General features: G+C 39.3%; 2 protein-coding genes across 7 annotated transcripts in view; one reads left to right on the top strand and one right to left on the bottom strand.

Moving 5' to 3' along the window:
• Positions 1 to 4,062: 4,062 nt before the first annotated feature.
• On the top strand, positions 4,063 to 12,640 carry CALHM6 (calcium homeostasis modulator family member 6). Its single transcript, XM_067294585.1, is given in 5 exon segments — positions 4,063 to 4,152; positions 7,412 to 7,462; positions 9,702 to 9,820; positions 9,822 to 10,271; positions 12,099 to 12,640. Coding segments are annotated over 5 exon segments (1,119 nt in total). The 3' UTR covers positions 12,508 to 12,640.
• Positions 12,641 to 19,279: 6,639 nt separating this feature from the next.
• TRAPPC3L (trafficking protein particle complex subunit 3L) overlaps positions 19,280 to 21,455 on the bottom strand; it is a 32,865-nt gene continuing 30,689 nt past the window's right edge. For all 6 annotated transcript variants that reach the window (XM_013959036.1, XM_013959035.1, XM_067293816.1 and 3 more), the window contains 2 exons: positions 21,268 to 21,453; positions 19,280 to 20,223 (listed from right to left, as the gene is read on the bottom strand). In XM_013959036.1, coding sequence (XP_013814490.1) covers positions 20,104 to 20,223; positions 21,268 to 21,453 — 306 coding nt within the window. In that variant the 3' untranslated portion in view covers positions 19,280 to 20,103. The remainder of the gene's footprint in view (positions 20,224 to 21,267; positions 21,454 to 21,455) is intronic.

The following is a 21,455-nucleotide window of genomic DNA, read 5'->3' as shown; positions in this document are numbered from 1 at the left end:
TCTCCATATTTTAAAGACCAGCTGAGTCTATCAAACATCTGTTTTCTGCTTTATGATAGATATGTGATGGTCTCATGAACTAAAAAAGAAGGTAAAATGCATAGTGTATTTCAGATGAGTGGGAACCTACCTCTTCAGCCAAAAAAAGTAGCTGTGCAACACTGAGCTAATAATAATTTTCTCACAATTAATCCACGTAAGCCCCATAATTCTGCACGTCTTTCCAAACTGATATTCTTTCAAGTTTGCGCAACATGTTCATACTAGAGGATATTAGAAATTTCCAGGGACTCCCCTATTTCTGGGATGTAGCTTTATGAAGTCACATAGCAGCTTCTGCACCATGGGGCTGTAAGTCTGCTTGGAATGGAGACACCTTTGGGCAGCATAATCACAGAAAAAAATATCTGACTCGTTGCATTGCTTTCTTTTTTTTTTTCCACCCTTTGGCTCTGTGTTGCTGCTTGCTTTCAACTGTTACTTTTTACCAGGGGTCAAAAAAGTTGAAACGTTTGAATTCAGATTCCTTTCTGATGTCGTATGATAAAACTTGGCTATTTTTGCTCAGAAAGCAAAGCCAGCCATTTGTCTAAAAAGTTGCCATGTTTTGGTTGAAGATCCATCAATACTCAAATCCACCCGAAGAGGACAGTCATTGTTGTCCTTTCCATAAGCAGAAGAAAATGTTCAAAGCCCTTATTCCAGTGGTCCACAATCTCTACACTCAGTAAGCCTAAACAAATATATTGCTGCAAACAACATCACATGTGCTACCTGTTAATCTGTGTACCAGCTTCATAGGGCTGCAAGTAATTTTGGAAAGTCCTACAGATAACACAGACCCACAGACTTTCCCTTGTAGATTGTGCCTGAAGTTTAGGCCTGTGCGGAGAGACAGAAGTAACGCAATTTTTAATTTTTAGTTGTGAGTTGAACCCTAAAAATTGAAAAAAAATAAGACATAAGTTGTCCTCTAAACCAGGGGGAAATAATTAGGTTTCTTTTTTCATTCATATCTTTCTCACTTGTTTTCACACAGAGAAGTCTGGCATAACTAGTTATTGGCATAACTGAGATAGCCACATGTGGGAAGCTCTGAAAGAGATGGGGTCCCAGCTCTTGCACTGCCTTACTGTCAGAGAAAGTTTCTTTAAGTAACAAAACGTTGGGCAGCAAATGAGCCCAGGATGGGAAACTTGCAACAGGAGGAAAGGGACATACTTCCATGAACTGAAGAATTAGTTAATCAAGTTTAATAAGAGGCAATAATTTTAACTGAATGAAAAGATACTGAGCATATTGTCATGCATATAATCAGACAGTCAGCATTAGGCCACACACACACACGCACACACACACACACACACACACACACACACACACAGAGGACTGGAACAGAATTAAATCTCAGTTATTCAGCAATACCAAGATATCAAGATGTGATACATAACTTGAAGAAAGCAAAACCACAAGGAATACAAATGTATATAATGAGACTGTAGAAGTGTTTGGGATTTAATGTGCTTACATTTGCAAAAAGTCATTTTATGACATCTCGTTTTCTGTAGTAAGGGAAAAAGGCGGAGCTCTATTTTCTTAGAACTGACTGGCTGACTACCCAGGGTGTATTACCTGATTACAAATGAGTTAACTCTGTAATCTGCCTCATTAGGGCTGCTTAGCTTCTTTATAAAACCTGACAATTTCTACCTTTCTAGTCGTATGAAAGTATCAAATATTTTCTCATAAGTGCAGCAAATATTTTTCGCTTAGTCTGCAGGTCACAGCCTGTGATGCTTAAAGAATTGTACAGCCTTACTTATGGCATATATGGATTGTAGATTAACTGTAGATTGAACAGTAAACCCCTCACACTGCTGGTTCCTGTAGGCCAATTGGACTCAGTTATAGAAGCCCCACTGTCCAAAATGAGAATTTGTGGACCTACAGTGCTAAAAGAACAGCAGCAAATGATAGAAAGGGAAAGCTACTGAAATTGCTTGTGTGACTCTTCAGCAGAGTTTGCCCTTCGGAGCCCCCCTCGGAGCAACACTTGGCTTTGTGGACCTAGTTCCTACCCACTAAAATTCTTTTTCAACCAAAAACTGCTAATAAATATAATGCCCTAAAATACCAGAATAATGCACACAAATGCTTGTAAGCTGTACATGCACGGTCACAGTGCTACTTCTCAGACTGCGGCTCTGCTGAGTACTAGTACTATTAATGATTTATGTGGTGCCACCGAGCCATGTGACACTTCACAAACACTTAAGACTGGTGCAGTCGTAAAGTCAGAATAACTTCCTCGGTTTCACAAACTGAGGTGATGGGCCTCCAGGGGAGGTCAGTCCACCTGGAGGATAGGTGCAGATCCACCTGGCGACAAGACAAGCTAAGCTTTCTTTTCACCTGGAATGAGACAAAAGGAATTATAAAGATTTTCCTAGAATGAAAAGATTTTTCCATATGTCTTTCTTAACTGGACACTGAGAAATATAACATATAGCCCTTTCAGTTGAAGAAGCAAGTCCAGTTTTTGTAAGAAAAAAATCCATTAGCAGTGCAAAGTTGCTCAGCTTCATTATATCCCTGGCTGTACACATTTTAGATTAATAGTGTGAAGAGGAAGTTGAGCCTGATGGGACTAATGACAGGAATTTGGGACAGGATGGGCCTTGGTCAGAGTAACTGGAAAGAGAACTACTTACAGAGAAACAAAAACATGCAGTCCTTTGCTTTTCTGGACACATGGACTGGAAGCAATAGCAAAAGCCCTGGCAAAAGTTAAAGAACCTATTACAAACACTTACTTATCTGAATAAAAAAGATTTACTCAATATCTACTGGCGAAGCACCCCCCCACACACACACACACATGCTGCATTCAAGACCAGTATTATGCATTTAATGTAACTGCAGAACTAGTTAGACTACAGCTTCTTCTGCCTTGAAAATGTTTGGAATTCATTCAGCTGGAAATGAAAGGATAAAAATTAAAACATTAAAGGGAAACTTGACAAAATACTGAACAAGTCAATTTGTTTTTGGCTGACCTCTGTATTTTAATTAAGCATTTTCAAAATGAAAAGATGTTTTCGATACCCAAAATAATCATTTTGTTCTAAAAATGTCCATCTTGTTCATTTGGGCATTGTTTTTAATCTGCTTTGGACGGCAGGAAATTTAATGCAAATCAATGCAAAAACAACCATTAAATCAGAATTCCATGTTCTTTAACAGAAAACTATTCTTCTGAAAGCTTTCCAGTTAATACTTTACAGCAGTTGTAAGAAACAAGTGTTAATTCAGACAGCAAAAAAAAGCTGCCCTGGGAGACCAATACACGATGTGTAGAAGCTGCTGAAGCAGCGTGGTGGCTCCGCATTCCCTCTGCCCATCCGTGACAGGTCCCTCTCCAGCCCCACGGGTGTCCTGCAGCTGCCTTCAGGCAGGGCTGATCCAGCCCTGCACTGGGTCTGGCTTGTAGGTCCCGCGCAGCTTCCCCGCTTGACTCCTGGCACAGTCATTCCCCCTCTTTCCAGCCAGGGTGGTCTCTCCTCTCCCTCCTCTTTACGGGAAACATGGTTTGCTTGGAGGGGAGGGTTAATCCTTTTTCACACACAGCTCCCTTCCCCTTTCCCAGGAGGTTTGCTCCTGAAATTTGTTCCTGTGATCCTGATATTTGTGAATATTATAGATAAATAAAACACTGCTGAAGTTAGACCCAGAGAGAGTAGTAGCAGGGTTCCTCGGCTGTAATCATTCCCCTGCATGGATGTCAACTGCTCCAGAGGGCTGCTCCTGCCCCTTTGGGTCCCTTGTTCAGCCAGTGGGTCTCAGACGCAGCCCAAGTCCCTGTCACCACAATGAGGTACCTCTGCAGCGATGTCTCCATCTTGCTCTAAGCCAGTGCATGGATCTCCCAAAGCCTGCAGAACTCCCAAAGCCTTGCTTCTAGGCAAGTACAGTAGTGAACAAAGTGCGACCAAGCTCCTCTTCACAGCTCTTTGCTGCCTGTCCCTGGGATAAATCCACCCTCAGTCTGATCTGCTGATTGACATGGTGACAAAGCTATGGGAAGCCCCAGACAAAAGTGCTTTGTACTACAGGGATGTCCGAACTGCGAAGGGACAACCAGCAACAGCAAATGTCAGTGTCAACAGGAAAAGCAGAAACACTGAGTGGAAAAACATAACTAAGCACTCTGATTTATCAGAAGCCAGGAAATTATTTTCATTTTTGCCCCTTTTACACAGCCACTCCAGGGGTCCAGGTCCATTGGTGAGGGGATTGTCCTGTGAGTCATCTTCCCTTCTCTTTTAAGGAACTGTCTATGAGAGGTTATAAAAGGTGAATTTTTGATATTTATGTCGTTCAGCTAGCCTTCTGTCTGACTTGAATGTGATACCTTTACACTTTTATTCTTCAGTGCTGAGAGTTTTAAAATCAATGTAGCTGTGACTCAGGCACTGCAATATATGTACTGTCTTCAGTGCAGGTGGAAGCAAGCATAGAGCTTCTATTATTTCCTGTCATCTTGACATCTGCAAACACTTTTTCAGACATGGTGAATTTTGGTCTCAAAGTGTAGTAACCATTACATCTGACTGGAAACAGCTTCTGATAAATCCAGCTCCCTGAAGGAGCAGTCAGTATTTTTCACAATTTATGTGGGGGAACTTTATGTTAAATCTGAAAACTTTTGAAAACTATTGAAATTGAAGAAAGAAGGAGAAGGAGAATTTCTCTTCAATCTTCCTTTTTGACACTTTAAAAGTTATTCATCTTCCTCCTCTTCTCTTGTAGGAGGTTTAGAAAAATCATAAGAATCAATTTTTTTTCCAGAAGTTTGAATTTGCAACAGAAAATGAGTATTTTTCATAGTAACCATATTGTTAGGTAAAAAAAAAAAAAATGCTGTTGTCCCAGATCCATTTTTAGAGCAAAAGTTTAGCGCTGTTGAAAGTGTGTAGTTCCAAGACGAAATGAAAATAACCCTTGTATAGAAAAAAAAGTCTATCCAGTTGATTGCAGTTATCTGAAACAGCAAACGAAACAGTAAGGAGTATTGAATTATATATATATATATATATACGTATACTTGAGTAACTACTTTCAATTCTCAGTACTACTTGTTATGTTAAATACTTTAACTATTGACACAGTAGTGTAATTTCTTTCTTAAAAATATCCTTTTACCACAGAACTCAAAAATGACTCATATGATACAACTTTTTTTTTTTAAGTCTCTAGAGAAGGTTAAAGACAACTTCTTCTGATGTTTGTATCATAATAAAGAATGAAATTAATGTATATGTATATAAGCATGATGTGAAATGTTCAACAACCAGATGGATCTGGCTTGGTTTTACTTGGATTTCCAAAACATATTTAACAAGGTGCCCCACAGAAGTTAAGAAAAATCAAGAAGACTAGGCAGCTCTGGGGTGAGAACAAAGGTCTGTATGTGATTGTAAGTTTGGAAACAATAGGAATAAGTGGTACATATACACTGTGAACAATACTGTTTAACAGTCTCTTAAGTGATCTGAAAAGAAGGTAAAAATCAAGACAACAATATTTGCTGATAGTATGAAGTTATTCTGGGTAGTTAAATACAAAACTCCACTTTGAAGAACTGCAGAAACAATTTACAAGGCTGAATGGCCACTCAGTTAAATGGCAGGAGAAATTCAGTGTAGATAAAGTGATATTCACAGTGAAACCCAATCCTACCTTCACATATAAAATGATGGAGTCTGAGCTGACCCCTCAGGACTGAGATTTTTTTGGTTCTAACACATAACTCTGAAATGTCAGCTCAGTGCTTCAGGGATGATCAGAAAGCCATTCAAATGTTAGAAATTATTGCAAGAAAATAGAAACCAAAATATTGTTAGTCTGCCATTGTAGAAAACAGTGATTCAACTTTCAATGGACTGCAAATCTGCTATACCCTCCATTTCCCCTGATGTCAGAAAGGATACAGGAATCCTAGGGAATGATTCAGAGGGCAATATGACAAAAAATGGCACCAGACAATGAACAACTAATTATACTAGGGAGTTCTTAGCCTGAAAACGAGGGGGGATATGAAAAAGTTGTAAAAAATCATGAGCGGCATGAAGAGAAGGTGTAAGGATCAACTGTTTTCTCTCTTCCCTTGTAAGAACTTGGGGGCATCTGATGGGGTGGTGGCAGGTTTGAGTGAAGCTGATTGATCCCACTGGTAGTTAAACATACCTGCTGTACAATGTTTTGAAAGTTCAGAAGTTTGCATGACATAAAAATGTGATTGGACGAATTGGCAGACAAAATATACCAAAGCTGTTAGATGCAAAGACCCTCCCCCAGAAATCCCTGGGCCGCAGATTGGAGTGTGAGCGCATTCTGGAAAAGTATCATGGCTTGCTTTCCCTGTCCTTATTCTCCTCCCTGGGTATCTGCTTTGGCCATTCTCAGCAAGATGTTATCAGACTGAACTGAATTTTGTTATGATTCAGTCTTGTTTTGATGTCCTTTTTGGTCTTTTCCTTAGTGTTCAAAACAATATTTATGTTCTCGTATGATACTGCTGCACAATAACAAAGCAACTTTTCCTCCAGACTGAGGTAAGTCTTTCAATTAGTGGTACATTTAAGAGTCCCTCTGCCTTTGTAACAGCCAGTCACTGCTGAGCACTGCACATTTTTTGCAAGCCCTGCGGGTAACCCAACTCAGTGGCTGCATGCCGTGATGCAGAGGCGCCATCTAGTCAGCTTCCCAAAAAGCTGCTCGTCTGGTTGCATGCAAAGCATCGCTGGACAGACCACTTCTCCTAAAACAAAGGTTTGAAAGATACTTCAAGTTTATGTCTGCAGACTATTATACATCTACAAACTTTTTTTTCCCCTGAATAAAAGGTTGAGGCTGTATGTTTTGCAAATATTCACAATCACATCATAGTCATATTCTAGCTAATGGTGTTTAGAATTTTTTTTTCTTAAATTAGTCTACTTTACATTTTCTGAATATGTGTGAAAATACAGGATGACTCTTTTATTCAATAACAGGCCAAAGTTCAGCTGTGTCCAGCAAACATCTTCTTCATCCTTGTCTTTCTTGCACTTCTGTTGTACTCGTAGGTCACATCAGGCCAGTTCTTCCTTATCCCTAGGCTTCTGTTCATCCTAATATCACCTCTGTAAAGTCAGAGCTTTGTTTAATTGTCTTTGACCCTACTTAAGTCAAAAGGATGAGGGCTGACTGACATTTAGCACTGCCCTGGTCTCTCGATGCACTGTTAGAGGCTGAACACTAGTAGAAATACACTCAAAACTTTTCTCTCTCAGCTGTCAAAGCTCTTTCTCAGCTCAAACTCTCTGTTTGAGTTTAAGACAATTTATTATGCAATCTGATTCTTTTCTAGGCATTTTGGGCTGTAGCAGAGACTGTCCATGCAGACACAGGTGTACGAAAAGTGAGCATCCGTAAACTGAAAGCAATTCAGTCAGCTCAGAGTTTCATATGACCTTTTGCTCACAGAAGTCTTTTAAGTCTTCAGGAAATACGTGTGGGGAACTTCAACACTGTATATATAGATGTGTGTTTGGGTGTGTTTGTGTGTGTGTGTATGTTTGTATAGTTCTTAATTCATGTTAAAGTGTTGTGAGAGATAAACTTGAAACATGGAAGAATCTCACAGAATCTGTCCATCACGACGATGTGATACCAGTAACACACACTTTTTAGCACTGTGTGGTTATCTGTGATCTGCCTGCAGTATCTTTTGATTTGGAACAGAAACAGATTGGTTGTCAAGTTCTTCATCCACACTTCATTCATACCAACTTTCGGAAACTTTCACGTAGCTGAGCATGCTAAAATGTTAGTGAGAGACCTCTCTGCCAAAGTGCTAAATTGCACTACCTTGTCTGACAGCTATCCTGGTTTGCTTGCTTCCCTACTGGAATAGCCCTGGCTGACAACCACCTTAGCTATTGAAATGCTGCTGTGTAAGTGATACAGAACCAGAGACAAACAAAATAACCTCTTCCAAATCAATTCCATAGCCGTAGTTATCCATTATTTCTGGGAACTCTTTCAGACCTTTTATGGAAAAGATCCCTAACAGGAGCTTCAACTGTCAGATGAAAAGGAGCAGCAACACACAGAGAAGCTGACATACTACGCTCAGGAAAAACATACTGCTCTCAGGAAAATAAATCACTGGTACCTCTTGAAAATTGCACAGATATGTCTTCTTCTATGTTAAAGCAAAGGGATATAGGTCTTACATGGATGAGTGTATATGGGTCACTAATCCATGAAAAATGAATTTTGTCTGTCATAATAGCACCTCTCATTCAAGGATCGAAAGGGAAACTGCTAAAGAAGGCATTCATACTACATAGGGTTCATTAAAACCCATCACAATTGGATATGCTTTATTTTATATTGTTATTATTCTTTTCCTCCTTTTAAACATGATCCGGAAATTGGTATTCTCTATTTCAGCTACAGAAATTTTGCAGGAAGACTGACAACCCTTGTGCTACCTCTTCATTTTGATTCTGAGGACCATCCCTCAAACTGAAGAACAGAAGACACTGGAAGCTTTAAATGACTCTCAAAATTCATTTGAAATAATTTAAGTTCTCACCAGAATTTAGACAAGCCATTGAAGTACAGCATTCTCACCATGCTGGTTTCCTGCAGCCCAGGGTACAGTATGGAGCAATACAGTCAGTGTCACGTCTCATTCTGAAATTGCCACTACCAAGATCAGGCCGTGCCAGCTGGAGGCATGTATGTCCTAGCCTGCAGTGAGCCTCTGAACCACACACCCCTGGGTTTGCAGTTAACCTCGATGCTGTAATAATGCCCAAGAAGAATTAGTGCAGCATGAATTACAGAATTCAAAATCTGAGTAGGCTGTTGGAACAACCGTATCATTGATGCTACCAGTGAGGCTGGAGAGCTCCCAGCTCATGTCAGAGGGAGATAAATTAGTTTGTAAAATCCTGGGTTTCTGCTGATTAAGGGGAGGTTTTCAGGCCACCATGCTGTCACTACCTGCTAAGGAGGAGGGATCATTAATTCTTGACATATGGCACTCTTGCAGCTAGAGCTTCAGATGAAACTACTTGCTAAGTAATTCTGGGTCATTGCTATCTGTGCTGGACACTGGCTAATTTGTGTATAATAACTTTAACCACTTTAAATTGATTAACTGATTAACTTGATTAATTAACCGTTGAATTTTCTTCCATGAAAGAACAACCCATATTGTATTGCTAATAATAAGAGAGTATGGAAAACAGTACAAAATTCTAGGCTGTTTTCTCACATTTTAGTCACACTTTGAATTTGATGCCTCATGCAAAACCTTTACTGAAAATATTATGAGGTTTAAGCCATTGCTAGTTACATTACAGGCATGTATGTGCAAATGTAAACTATTTTTAAAGAAACAAAGGTAGATATTTTGCTGTTTTGATACCCTTTGCTGAGGTTGGTTTCCACTGTGTTTTCCACATGACCATGAGACTGTGCGGTGACTTGGTGCTCTTCTGTTTCCTCTAAATGAGTGTTTCCAGGCAGCAATTCCAATGCTCCACTGGGAAGACATCATCAACAGAAAGAGAAAGCTCTTTAGTTTGTAAGCCGTGGGAGCTTGAGGACACTTCTCTTTCTCTTTCTGCTTTCCTCTTTCTGAGACTGAGACTTTACTTTTCAAAGTAAAGGAAGGCTTGTGGCAGAAAACAGAGAAATTACGCACTGTAATGGATTTTTGTGTCCATCATCAGACCATCCTGGGTTACAGTGTTGTGTCCCTGCAAGCACATCTTCTCAGCTGTGGTGTTCAGGTGTCCTTGCAATTCCTGGAACACCTTGTATGGCTCTGTCTTCCTCCTGGTGCCTGCCTTCATCCTCTTTCTGCTTGGCTTCATAATGAACACCAGGACGTGGCGCCTGCTTACAGGCTGCTGTCCTCAGGATAAGCACTGTGGCTGTAACCTCAAGGGAAACTGCACCCGCTATGTCCGAGTGCTGGGGCCAGTGGCAGTGAGCGCCTTGGTGGCCCCTCTCACCTGGATTGCAGTGGCCCTGCTCGGTGCCAGCTTCTACGAGTGCGCAGCAACTGGGAACAGCCTGATAAAGAAGCTCATGTGTAAAGGTAAAGGAGAACCGTGTCCTGAGCTGCTGGTCAAAATACCCTGTGGTGAGAAGCTATCTGAAAAGATACCAGATGAACTCCTGAGTCTTCGGATCCAATCCCAGGTACTGCCTCACTGCTCTTTTGTTTACGCTCTGGACATTAACTCTGTCTGCTGAATGCATGGCAGTGCCTGGGGATGACTGAGAAGGTGGATCCTTCTCTCTCACGCTATATGATTAACAAAAATTAATTAGCCAAAAGACTCCAACAAAAAAGTAGTAAGTTGCTGTTTGCATGAACTTCCTTTTTTGTATGGTTGCATAGCAATTCCTTGACACTGCTATCTACAAAATCTCTTTCAGAGCTGGGCAGGGAACTTGCCTAGATACTGGCTCTTTGGAACTGCAAGTTTTCTCCTCAGTAAAATTCAGCATGATACAAGTTCTTCTCCTTTTTTCACGTTTTAACTCCTCTAAATATCTAAAACACTTGTGAGTCTTCATTAGCTGAGAAGACACTGAGGTCAGGAACTGAGAGGAAGTTGGCGTCTCTGCAACAGAGACTTGGCAAGTGAAACAAAGGACAGCTTGTTTGACTATGAATCTCAAAGCTTGAACTTTTTACTAATTTCACACTTGTATTCCAAGAGAATAGTTAAAAATACCTTATTTTGTCAATATTCTTCTTGTGCTGAAGGCAAACTACCTGATTAAATAATACTACTTGTGGGTTTTTTTTTTTCTTTATGGAACAAAGTGAAACCAAAGAAAAATTTCCAGTGCTCCAGTTTTGCTTCTAGGTTTGTTTGCTTTTCTTCTTAACTCCAGTAGAAAATACAGTTTTTCATTCCTTTTTCTCAGGAAAGCATCTCTTTTTCTCAGGCAGACGAGTGATTTAAGTTTATAAAAGATAGAAATTAAGTGGGTTTTTATAAGTCCCTATTTAGTACAAATGCTTTTGAGAAAAGTTTTTAATTTTTTGAAGTATTTATCTTGAAATATTTATTGTGCTGCTCCTCCAAGAAAAAGCCTGAAAAGGGGAAAACTCTATCTCATTGAATTAAGATGGGATAAGAAAGGAGCAAAGTCAAGGAAATTGACTGTTACTGATATTTCAATGAAACCTAAGGAAACAAACTAATCAAAGAAAAAACAAGAAAAAAAAGCGTTGCATCATTGTTATTACCATCTATTATTTTAAATATCATCTACTTCAAATAAAATTAAGAGACAGGTGGACACAAACTCATTTTTCTTTAACACTCAGTGTTTTTAATCTGGAAAAAATATCAGCCTGAGGTGAATGGGAACATTCTTAGATCTTCTCTCCTCAGAGTTTTCTGCTAAGTTCAACTGGATATTGGACTGACCGGTGTCATGAAGACACCCAGTTTAGGTTGGGCCTCTGAGACTTATCATCAAATGCTAGGGATGTTAAGTCCTATCTGAAACAGGATTTCCTGTATTCCACACTCAAGTCCGTGTCCTTCCTACAAAACACACAGGATACACCTTTTCCTGTGTGTTATGGCAACGGGTTATTTTTTGCAGGCTCAGACATCTGAGGGAGCAGTTACTTTGCAAGAGCAGATAAATCACAATAAGCAGGAAGTCTTATTTGCAACACCTGATGTAGACAAAATGATTCTGTACTATATGTACAGTAAATATGAACAGAATTGCAGACACTGCTCTTCAGTACCGTGCTTTTAAAGTTGAGGAACCTGGATATAACTGAGGAAAAAACTTTGCTTCACCTAGCAGGGTTCATCCTCAATCCAAAAATATCAACTCAGGGGTGCTGAAGCTCTGTAAGATTGACTCATCTTGTTCAAATCTCCTTCCACAGGGAGCAGATTTATACTGTTCCCAAGGGGTGTTTGCTTGCAGTTTTCACCTCTGATTCAATATTTTTACATGTAAAAACACCGTTAACCCATCTGTCTATATACCAGGCTGATAGGATGGCTTCTGATAACCGGCATCGTGACTCTGGCACTGATTTCAACATTTCTCAGCCGTTGTTACTCCCTGGTCAGATTTCTTCAGCTGAAGTTCTGGAAAATTTACTTGAAAAAGGAATGGGAGGTTTTTGAGACCAAGGCCAAGGAGCATGCAACCAAGCTGGCAGAAAGAAATGTGAATTGCTTTTTTGAAGCCACTGACCCAACATCATTTCAGACGCCCAGCAATGCGGACTAGCAGAAGATTTCATTCTTGTATACCTTCAGTGCTGAAAAGCAGCATTACAGCATGATACGCAAGTATGCTAACACAAAAAAAGGTAACAGTGTCAGGTTCAGCCTAGGAGATCAGCTCCCCCCTGTTTTAGGGTTTGTGGATGAAACAAATGTGAGTGAGTGAGTGAGAGTTTTAATGAAACAAATCCCTTGCAACGCTGGCATTCTTTTAACCTTAGTGATATAAACAGGGTCTTATTCTGTGCTCTTATTGAAATTAATGCAAATCGTATGTAAAAGCTGGTAGTCATAAAGCTCAGGAGATTTGTTTTTAAATAAACTTTATTACTTCTTTACTTAAGTGCATTTAAATAAATATATGATTCACAATGGGAATTTCCATATAAAGTTGTTCATTAAGAAAGAGACATGTACATAAAATAATAATCATTCACAGCAAAGATGTCAGTATATGCTATTCAAATTATTATCAAGCACCTGCAAGGCTTTTGGCAGCTGGGGTGACAAATCCAAAATTTCATATCGGTATCAATGAGACAGAAAGGAAATAAAATTTTGATCAGCGTTCAGCTTAGTTTTTTAGCAATGACTTAACATATATTTGACTTGAAAATATATTTTTCAGTGGAGCTTAGAGCAAGTTCCGGACTGAAATATTTACTTTTTGTCAAACAGCTTTTCAAGGAAAGACCATGTCTTTTCAAATATGGAAAACAATTTGCATTTTGGAACTACCTGTGCATTTAAAAAGGTGTTCATTGGAAATAGTAAGAAATATTTTAGCTGTTTATCATTTGGAATAGATAAGCAAAAAGATTCCAGCCATTTCACTTCTATGTGTTCAGCAGCTTATAACAGTGAAACTAAAAACTTCCTCTGTGGGAAATTCCCCGTTTGCAACATGCCTTCTGAACTAGCTCTACTGCTCATTTCCTGTAACCCCAAAACTCTTCAAAGGAAAAAAAGTTGGCATTTGAATGCTACATTTAGGGAAAAGCAAACCAACATTAAAATTCCAGCATCTGATTTATATTGTTTTCTATTCTACCTGACAAAAGCTTTTTAGTACATAATCCATATTACACATAGGATTCTGGCCCTGGAATCAATCCCCAACTTACCCCTGGATTTCCCTGCCACATAAGCTATTTAACTTGCTCCAAAATGGAGCCAAAGTCCAGATTAACACATCCTGAGGGGGTAAGCTCATGAAAAAAATGGCAGTGTAGGCAAGGCTTATATTAGCAAATATTTCTAGCACAGATAAACATTTAAGGACATTATAAATCAGCAATCCATATTAGTAAATAATAGAAACTTAAGAAAGAGTGGACATTTCCTGCAAAAGAACATCTAATTATAAGAACCAAAGACATTAGTTTGAGTGAAAAACGATAATTTTCAGTTTCTCTTTGAAAAGCTTTTTTAGAGAGCATTTCAGAGAGATGAGTCATAGATCGTTTTGTCAGGGCTGTCCTTCCATTCTTCTTTCTCTTCCCAGAAAATCTTTTCCTTCTAAACAGCAAACTCTAACTTGAAAACTATTCAGATAGAGGGAATCCCATGAAGATGTTTGTTACTGTCATTTTCCAAGGAGGAAGCAAGAGAAGAACCTATTTTATCTAGCTGGATATAATTAGCTTGGAGGCTCCATTCTTACTATAAACTGAAACTATAGCATATACAGGAAAAAAAAAAGGTTTAATACTGTTTGTAGAAAAGAATAAAAAAAAAAAAATCATTTTGTCGTGGAGTCACTGCCTTGCTCAGTGTTCTTTGTCTTCCCAGAAGCTAGAGGTTAACAAGCACCCAATTTGTTATTCCTGTCTCCAGGAAACACTGTTCAGTTAGAAATGTTCCATTTTGTCTCTCATATTGAAGAGTTCATTTGTTCATTGACCTCCAGAAGAAAAAAATAATCTGCTTTGGAATGTCGTACGTTGGAAGAAAACAATGTCCTGGCCCCGCTGGAATCAGTAGCAAAACGTTCATTGACTCAGTGAGGCCAGGCTTCACCTCAGAAGTATAATAAAATCACTCTGGAGAGACTGAAAGCACCAGTGAGCAGGCCATGCCCTATTTCACTCCCTGATGAGAAGCTGCAGTTCAAGTGCCTTTAGAATTCACATTACTCAGCTCTACCTGAGAGGGGTTTTGCCACCTCCCACTCAGAGCTGCAGCCACCAGGATATCATTACCAAAGCTGCCTTGGCTTTCCAGGGAAGACACAGGCCTGACACTTCTAATAAAAATAAATGAGCAGAGGCCTCAGAAGGTGCTACGGTGCATATTTCAGAATTTATTGGCAATGATAGCAGTCTGTTTTCCACAGATATAATGACTTCTAGTGGAAGGAGAAAATTCATACGGGGTAATTAGTAATTTGACTGGAAAAGATTTGTACGCTCTTGAGTCCACAATTACACACCTACAGAACAGGGCTCCGCCCCTGTCCTCAGCTGCCAACAGGTGGAGGAAGGACTATGGAAATACCTGCCACGAAGACCACATGCTATTTGGTGGTGATAAAAGGAAAGATCTTGTGAAGAATTTAATCAAAATCCTCATTAGTAGGGTTTATACAATCTCAGTCAATTGGGCTTGGTTTTGAATTTAAAAAGTAAAGAAAAAAGTATTTTGCTAAAGATTTCTATTCTGCTCTCTTTGTGAAACTGAGCAATATAATAACTGTAATCACATTAAAAAAATGGCCTTTTTTGTACACTTCTGTAACAGAATAATTTTAATTGACCCTTCTCCCCTCCAGAGACCACATCTTCAGGTGACCTAAAGGTCTCTGACATATGATACCAGCTGATAACCTGACCTTTAGACATCAAAATATTTTTCATACACTTTGTAATTACCTTTCCTTGCTGTATTTCCTTTGGACTTACCATTCAATCCCCCTCTGCCCACCCACCCACTCAAAACCCCTTGGTCTCTTCAGGTAATATATATAGTACACTACTTTAAAACTATAAATCTATTTCTAGCAAACCATATGTCAGTGTTCATATGAAAATAAATAAAAGAAACAAATCAGATTAGATTTTTCAATCAGCTTCTAAACAAATGGACTAATGGAAAAATAATTCCTTAGTGTGGTTCTGCTGTAAAGTATGGCATTCATAAATGTTGTCAACTGATTTGATATATTCTAAGGCAGTAAGAATAAGAAGAAATATTGTTAACACATACATAAAGAAAATATGTCTATATCCCATTTGACTTTTTCCCCTCACTTTAGCCCTTGCAGACTGTGAAGAACATGAATGAGAATGTATTATTTTGCACCCAGTTGGGGGAATAACAAAACAGTTTTATATCAGGCTTTCTCTTCACTCTTCTTTATTTCTGAGTGATTGCAAATGCATAAGAAAACACCTCCTGAACAAGATTGCCTAGGAAGTTGTTGGGCTATTTGTTCACTGGTGAGTGAGGCAGCTGCTCCAAATGTCTTTATTCAGGGAGCAATGTTTTGTGAATGACTCTTCACTTCAGCTGGTTCTCTCTGACCAGTGATATGGACAATTTCCATTAAGGAAGCTTTCTGCTGGATCACAGGGTTAAGGGCAATGGGAGCACAGCCTTGACGAGGACACCCCACTTTTGTCTGTTCTGCGAAGTTCATCAGTCCAAGCACAGGCCCTTCCAAAAGCTTGTGATTAATTAGAGGGTGACAGCACTGGCAGGTTATTTTTCTTTCTGTTTTTAAATAACCCTACAGAAATGAAAACTGCTTCTCATGTGGGGAAATATAGCTTCCTGTCCCATGTCTGGTGCTATGAGCTTCCTCTGCCTGTGCACTGTGTGAAAGTATAGAAAAGGTCTTTACAGGTTGCAATGCAAACCTCAGGTATCTCTTCTTGGAAGGAAAAGCTGCCATTTTTTGTATGGCTTTGGCTTCATACATGGCTTCTCCTCCCTAATTATGTGGCCCTTTGTGAACCTGCCCAGGGGCATATTACCAGAATGTGCTATGACTTGATTAAAAAAAAAAAAAAATCATTGGAGCTAATACATCATCTCTGCAGACTGATAAGATCATAATACTACCTTAAGAAGACTTTTGGGTGAGTTATATAAATATATATGCCTGTCTGTGTATGAGGATATGACTAGATATGTATATTATTTTTGTATGCAGTCATGTTTGATTTTTCCTCACCATTATGTAACACTTGCATCTTCTCTATGCACTTACATTTATAATGAAAGAAATTTTGCATAGAAGCTTCAGTGCACTTCAGACTGCTCTGCTGCCTCTTTTGGTCACTTACTCTACTAGCCACCTTCAAAAGCAGTTCTGAAGGGTCTACACTGAAGAGAAGAAGCAATATGAAATAGACTTCTAGGAATACGCTACCAAGTAAACAAAGCAGAAAACTGTATGTGTATAGTTTAGCTAATATCATCAATTAATGATAATGTAGTTTGTGTCACTATTTTTTCTAATGTTTATTATCATTTTTCTGAGAATGTCTCCTCTAACTTCTTCCTCTCTTGGTAGACATCCATAGCATGACCTGGAGTCCAGACACAGTTGCAGGGGATACATTGTCTCCCAGAAACAAACTGAGTAGCTTTCCGCAGGACACTCCTCTCCTGCAATTTATTATTATTATTATTATTATTATTATTACATTATTTACTTAAAGAGAGCAAGTAGTCAGAATGTTGCTAGGTTTTGCATAAATTGTATTCTGTTCATGTTTTGCTCTGCCCCAGAAAGCAGCCAGAGAAAGTACAGAATTTGATCACATTCCCTTCTCTCACGAACCGGAGAGCGTCACACTGCTGATCGCATTGCTGTACTTAGTAGTGACCTTTGGTCCTCCTCCATATGTCTGAAGGGAAGTCTAAAAGCCGTAGCCACTGCAGCCATGAGCTTGCGCATGGCTGACATCGGTGAAAAAATTAACAACCCTGAGCTCAGGCACAGGAAGACAATGGTGAACTTAATCACTACTACATATAATTATTACACTACTACATAATAATTATTAATTATTACAGCAGGTGTGCACAAAAAAAGAGCTACGTGTAATTATTATGTATTGTAAATACATAGTAGATTGCTTGTGAAATAGTTCTCAAGTGTGTGAGAGTCTCTGCCTTTTAAAGTTCCCCCCAAAATAAATAAAGCAGAGGGACTTTGCCGTGACTTTCTAGACAAAGATGAATGCTGTCCTTTCTCAAATGTGGACTTTAATGGGTGGGTAACACCTTGCTGGTGACACATTACCTAACCTAACTTTTGTTTACTTCTCCTTTTGAATACAATGGACCAGCCAATCCAGTGTCAGGCGAAAATTAAAAAAAAAAAAAAAAAAAATACATAGAACAGAAAAATGTTAGTGCACTGAGCATGTCTGCCCAGCACAGAGGAAGGTGGCACAGAGCCAAGGAGCGCCGGTGTGGCAGGACCAGGTGCACAAATGCAACATGAGTGCAAACCAGCCCCAGTCTCGTCCGGCAGCCTCGTGTTGCTTCTTGGCCTGATCTCAGATCTGTGCTAGCTTAACGGGCCCAGGCATTTCTGCTTTGTGTTCATTTACACCGTGGAAGCATATCATTCAAAACTTACCATATCTAAGTAAAAGTAAAGATTTTACCATGCTGTTTAATCTGAAATCCTGGAACCTAAAGAAACAGTTTTGATGTCCTACACTAACCATAATTGCAAATGTTTTTCATTGAAGTAGAGAAAGGAGAAGCCTCAGCCACACCAAAGCCAGAGGCAAGACTGCAAAGGCCCCAGGATGTCACTAATGGTCCTTGCTTTAAAAATATTGTGTTATGGAGCCCTGACTTTGCTATGTAATGCTTTCAGGCAGACTGTGTTTTTACAGGACTGTGGATATACAGGAGTCAACCTACACGCACTGTGGAGACTTTAATGCTTTTTAGCTGGTGGGGACCTCTGTAGAAAATGTTGCAGCAGGTGTGCACAGGCACATACACGTACACATGTGCATATCTAACACAACAGTGGTTTAAGAGAACTGTATCATACAAAACAAGAATAGTATAGGTTATTCACTCTTAGTGTAATAAAAGGAGAGTATTCAGTTGTTATATTCTGGAAGAAAAGAAAGATGGTCGTTACCTTGTAAAGGACCTTTTCATGGTCAGCCAAAGGTGCCACATGCCCATTTCTGCGAGCTTGGGCATAATCACCAAAAACCCCTTTGAAGGCACACAGGTGCGTGAAAGCAGGCCAACTCCCGAAAGTGTTTAAGCCTTGATGATAAGAAATATTTAGGGAAACACGTTACATGTTGTAACAAGTTTTTACATGCTGTAATTTGCTATTTTAACTTGTAACAGGAAGTTGGGCTGAGCCCCAAAAGGACTGGGTAATGAATAACTTAGTTATTGTTCTGTTAAAAATTGTTCTCTTAAATCTCTGTTACCGTATGCCACCACTGTATTTCACTATTAAGACAAACAAAGAAAGAAAGATTATAGTGAGGATTATAAAGTTCCGGTGGGAATGGACCTTGCTGCCCCAACATAAGAGCTGCTCCTGGCTTAGCAGGATTACGAACAAAGCAGGCTGAGGGAAAAAGAGAAGAACTTACAAATCACAGCAATAAAATTAAAGTTAAATCTGGGCTTTACTGAATTGAATCAAGAGTTTGTATTTTAATTTGAAAAGAGTGTTTTGGCTCCCTGAGAGTGAAAAAATTGAGCTGGTTTTGTGGTAGGGTACTGTGCTAGGACTCAGGACCTGGGTTTTCATCCCAGCCTGCGGAAAATATTACATCTTTTTCTGTAACTCACGTCTCTAGGAGGCTGGTATTTCTCTACATCTCAGGCATGTTGTGAGGACAGAAGTTGACTATCAAGTGGGAGATATGGAACTGCTGGTTACAAAGGTCAGGTAGAAAAACACACAATTACCCACAAATTGGTTGAATAGCAATCTCTGAATTTTTATTTCAGTTTCCTTAGGTGAAGTACAGATCTGCAGTGACTACACACTAATTATGCCATGCATTGGTCAGTTTGTTCATGAGACCAGTGCTCTTGAAGATAACATGGAAGCGAGAATTGCAAAAAGGCTGAAGTCTGAAGCGACACAAATATCACCAGGGCCATGAGAGTGCTGCAGCCTGATGTATGTACAGTGCTGGGAAAGGCATTCCAGCCAAACTGCAATTGGGGCCAGAAAGGCCCATAACAAACCAGTTCCTGTCATCAGTGAAATTTCATCTCTATTTGGTATCAAAGGGAAGAGGCTGTTCAGTGTAAAGGACAATGAATAACAAACCATGGCGTGTCAAAACAGACACCTCATAGGGAGAATCTGCATGCAGTAGCCACAGGGACTGAATAACTATTCCTAACAACAAACAGCCAGGGGAAAAAGGCATCTCTTGGCAACAAAGCTTTGAAACATCACCAGCAAACAAAATGGGAAAAGACAAGTCACATTTAGCTGAAAAAAGTAGGTCTCTGAATGGATATTTTGGATCCAGCATGCACATAAGACTGAGATAAAACTTCTATTGAGATCAAGAGCATGGTTTTGTGAGAAGGAAGTAAAAGGATAAGGCCATTTTGATCTTTTATAGTGATATCTGTATCATGATAATGAATATTTTTCCCCCCACCTTGTGTTTGCTTTCTGACTCTCTTCACCTTTCAAATTTATGAATGATTGCAGCTGATTCATTTTTACCCTGTATATCTTCTTCAGAAACAAATGGAGCAAAATGCCCCTTGGCAAGTGTTCCTCCTGATATTTCTTTCATTTATTTCTTTTGTGCTTTTTTTCTTCAGTCTTCTTTAAAAATATAATTCCTATTTCTGTCACAGCATCACCCTTCAGCTTGTCTTGGAGGAAGGTAACTTCTGCTGCTAAGTGAACCTAGAAGGAATCAGGACTGATCAGTTAAGCAAAGGAATGTTCAGTTTTCTTCCCTTTCTCTAGTATAACTAGTTTTTTTCTCTCTCTGTCACCACAAGGGGACTCTCTTTCTCAAGTTTCATAAGAAAGAGATTTCTATTGTTTTTCATGCCTTTTCAAACCAAAAATAAAAATAAAAAGGAAGCTTATATACACAATACAAAATGCATAATATGTTAATCTTCAATGCAGTGTTTCACTTTGTTCTGGGAACTTAAATCATGCACTGGATGATTCTGTCATCACAAAATTTCCCATGGTCATATACTGATGCTTATCAATACATTTGTTAATTAGTCTTATACAAGCTACTAGGATTTTTCGATTGATTTACATAAATAATACTTATACAGCTTTATTTTTTCTGAAACATAGAAAATGTGACAAATTAGATTTTCACTGACAGAAACCTAATGAAATAACAAATGTTATTTTTCAGAAAATGGCACAAAGGGTCTACAACTCAGTCACTTTCAAATGATGAACTTCATGTATTTTTTTGTAAAAGCCTTTCATTTAAGAATAAAATATAGAATGCCTTCTGATACACTTCTGATGCTTTAGTTTTAAAATTATATTCACCCAAACTTTATTCTTTGTTTACTCTTTTTCACAAGATGTTGCAATTATGTTGCTGTAACTTCAGAACATTATTTATCTTCATATATCTGGAAAGCAACAGGGAATGGCTATTACTGGTACGTCTATGCTGCTAAATGAAATAGGGTCAGGGAGCAGCAGGAAAGTCCAGCATGGGACCCCTGGCTTTCCACATCCCTGTTTTGATCCATTCCACCTAGCTCTTGCACACAAATCAGCTGTTGAAGGACCCAAGCTGAAACAGTGGGGGTGTGACCCAACTTGTGCTTCTTTACCTTGACATCCATGATCAATCCGTCCCTATTTAGATGTGGACATTAATCTGAGAGATTAAAAACTACTAAGTTTCCGTCTTTTATCTGGGCAAGGGGTTTTGCATTCCTGCACAGCCATGCACTTCCTTACCATCTCCAAAGCACCTCGAATCACCCCACAGAGGAGGTTACAATAGCAGAGTGATGCTCGCTCTGCAGGGAGCTCCTCCACAAAGTCCACTAACGGGTTCTGGTCCAGGATTAAGGAGAACTCATTTCCCGCAGCGCTGCAGCAGCTCACACTAGGGGTGACCCCAAGGTACATCTTGAAAGCAACCT

This window comes from Apteryx mantelli, chromosome 3 (assembly GCF_036417845.1).
Source record: "Apteryx mantelli isolate bAptMan1 chromosome 3, bAptMan1.hap1, whole genome shotgun sequence".
NCBI lineage: Eukaryota > Metazoa > Chordata > Aves > Apterygiformes > Apterygidae > Apteryx > Apteryx mantelli.
This window is presented reverse-complemented; position numbering and strand designations above follow the sequence as displayed.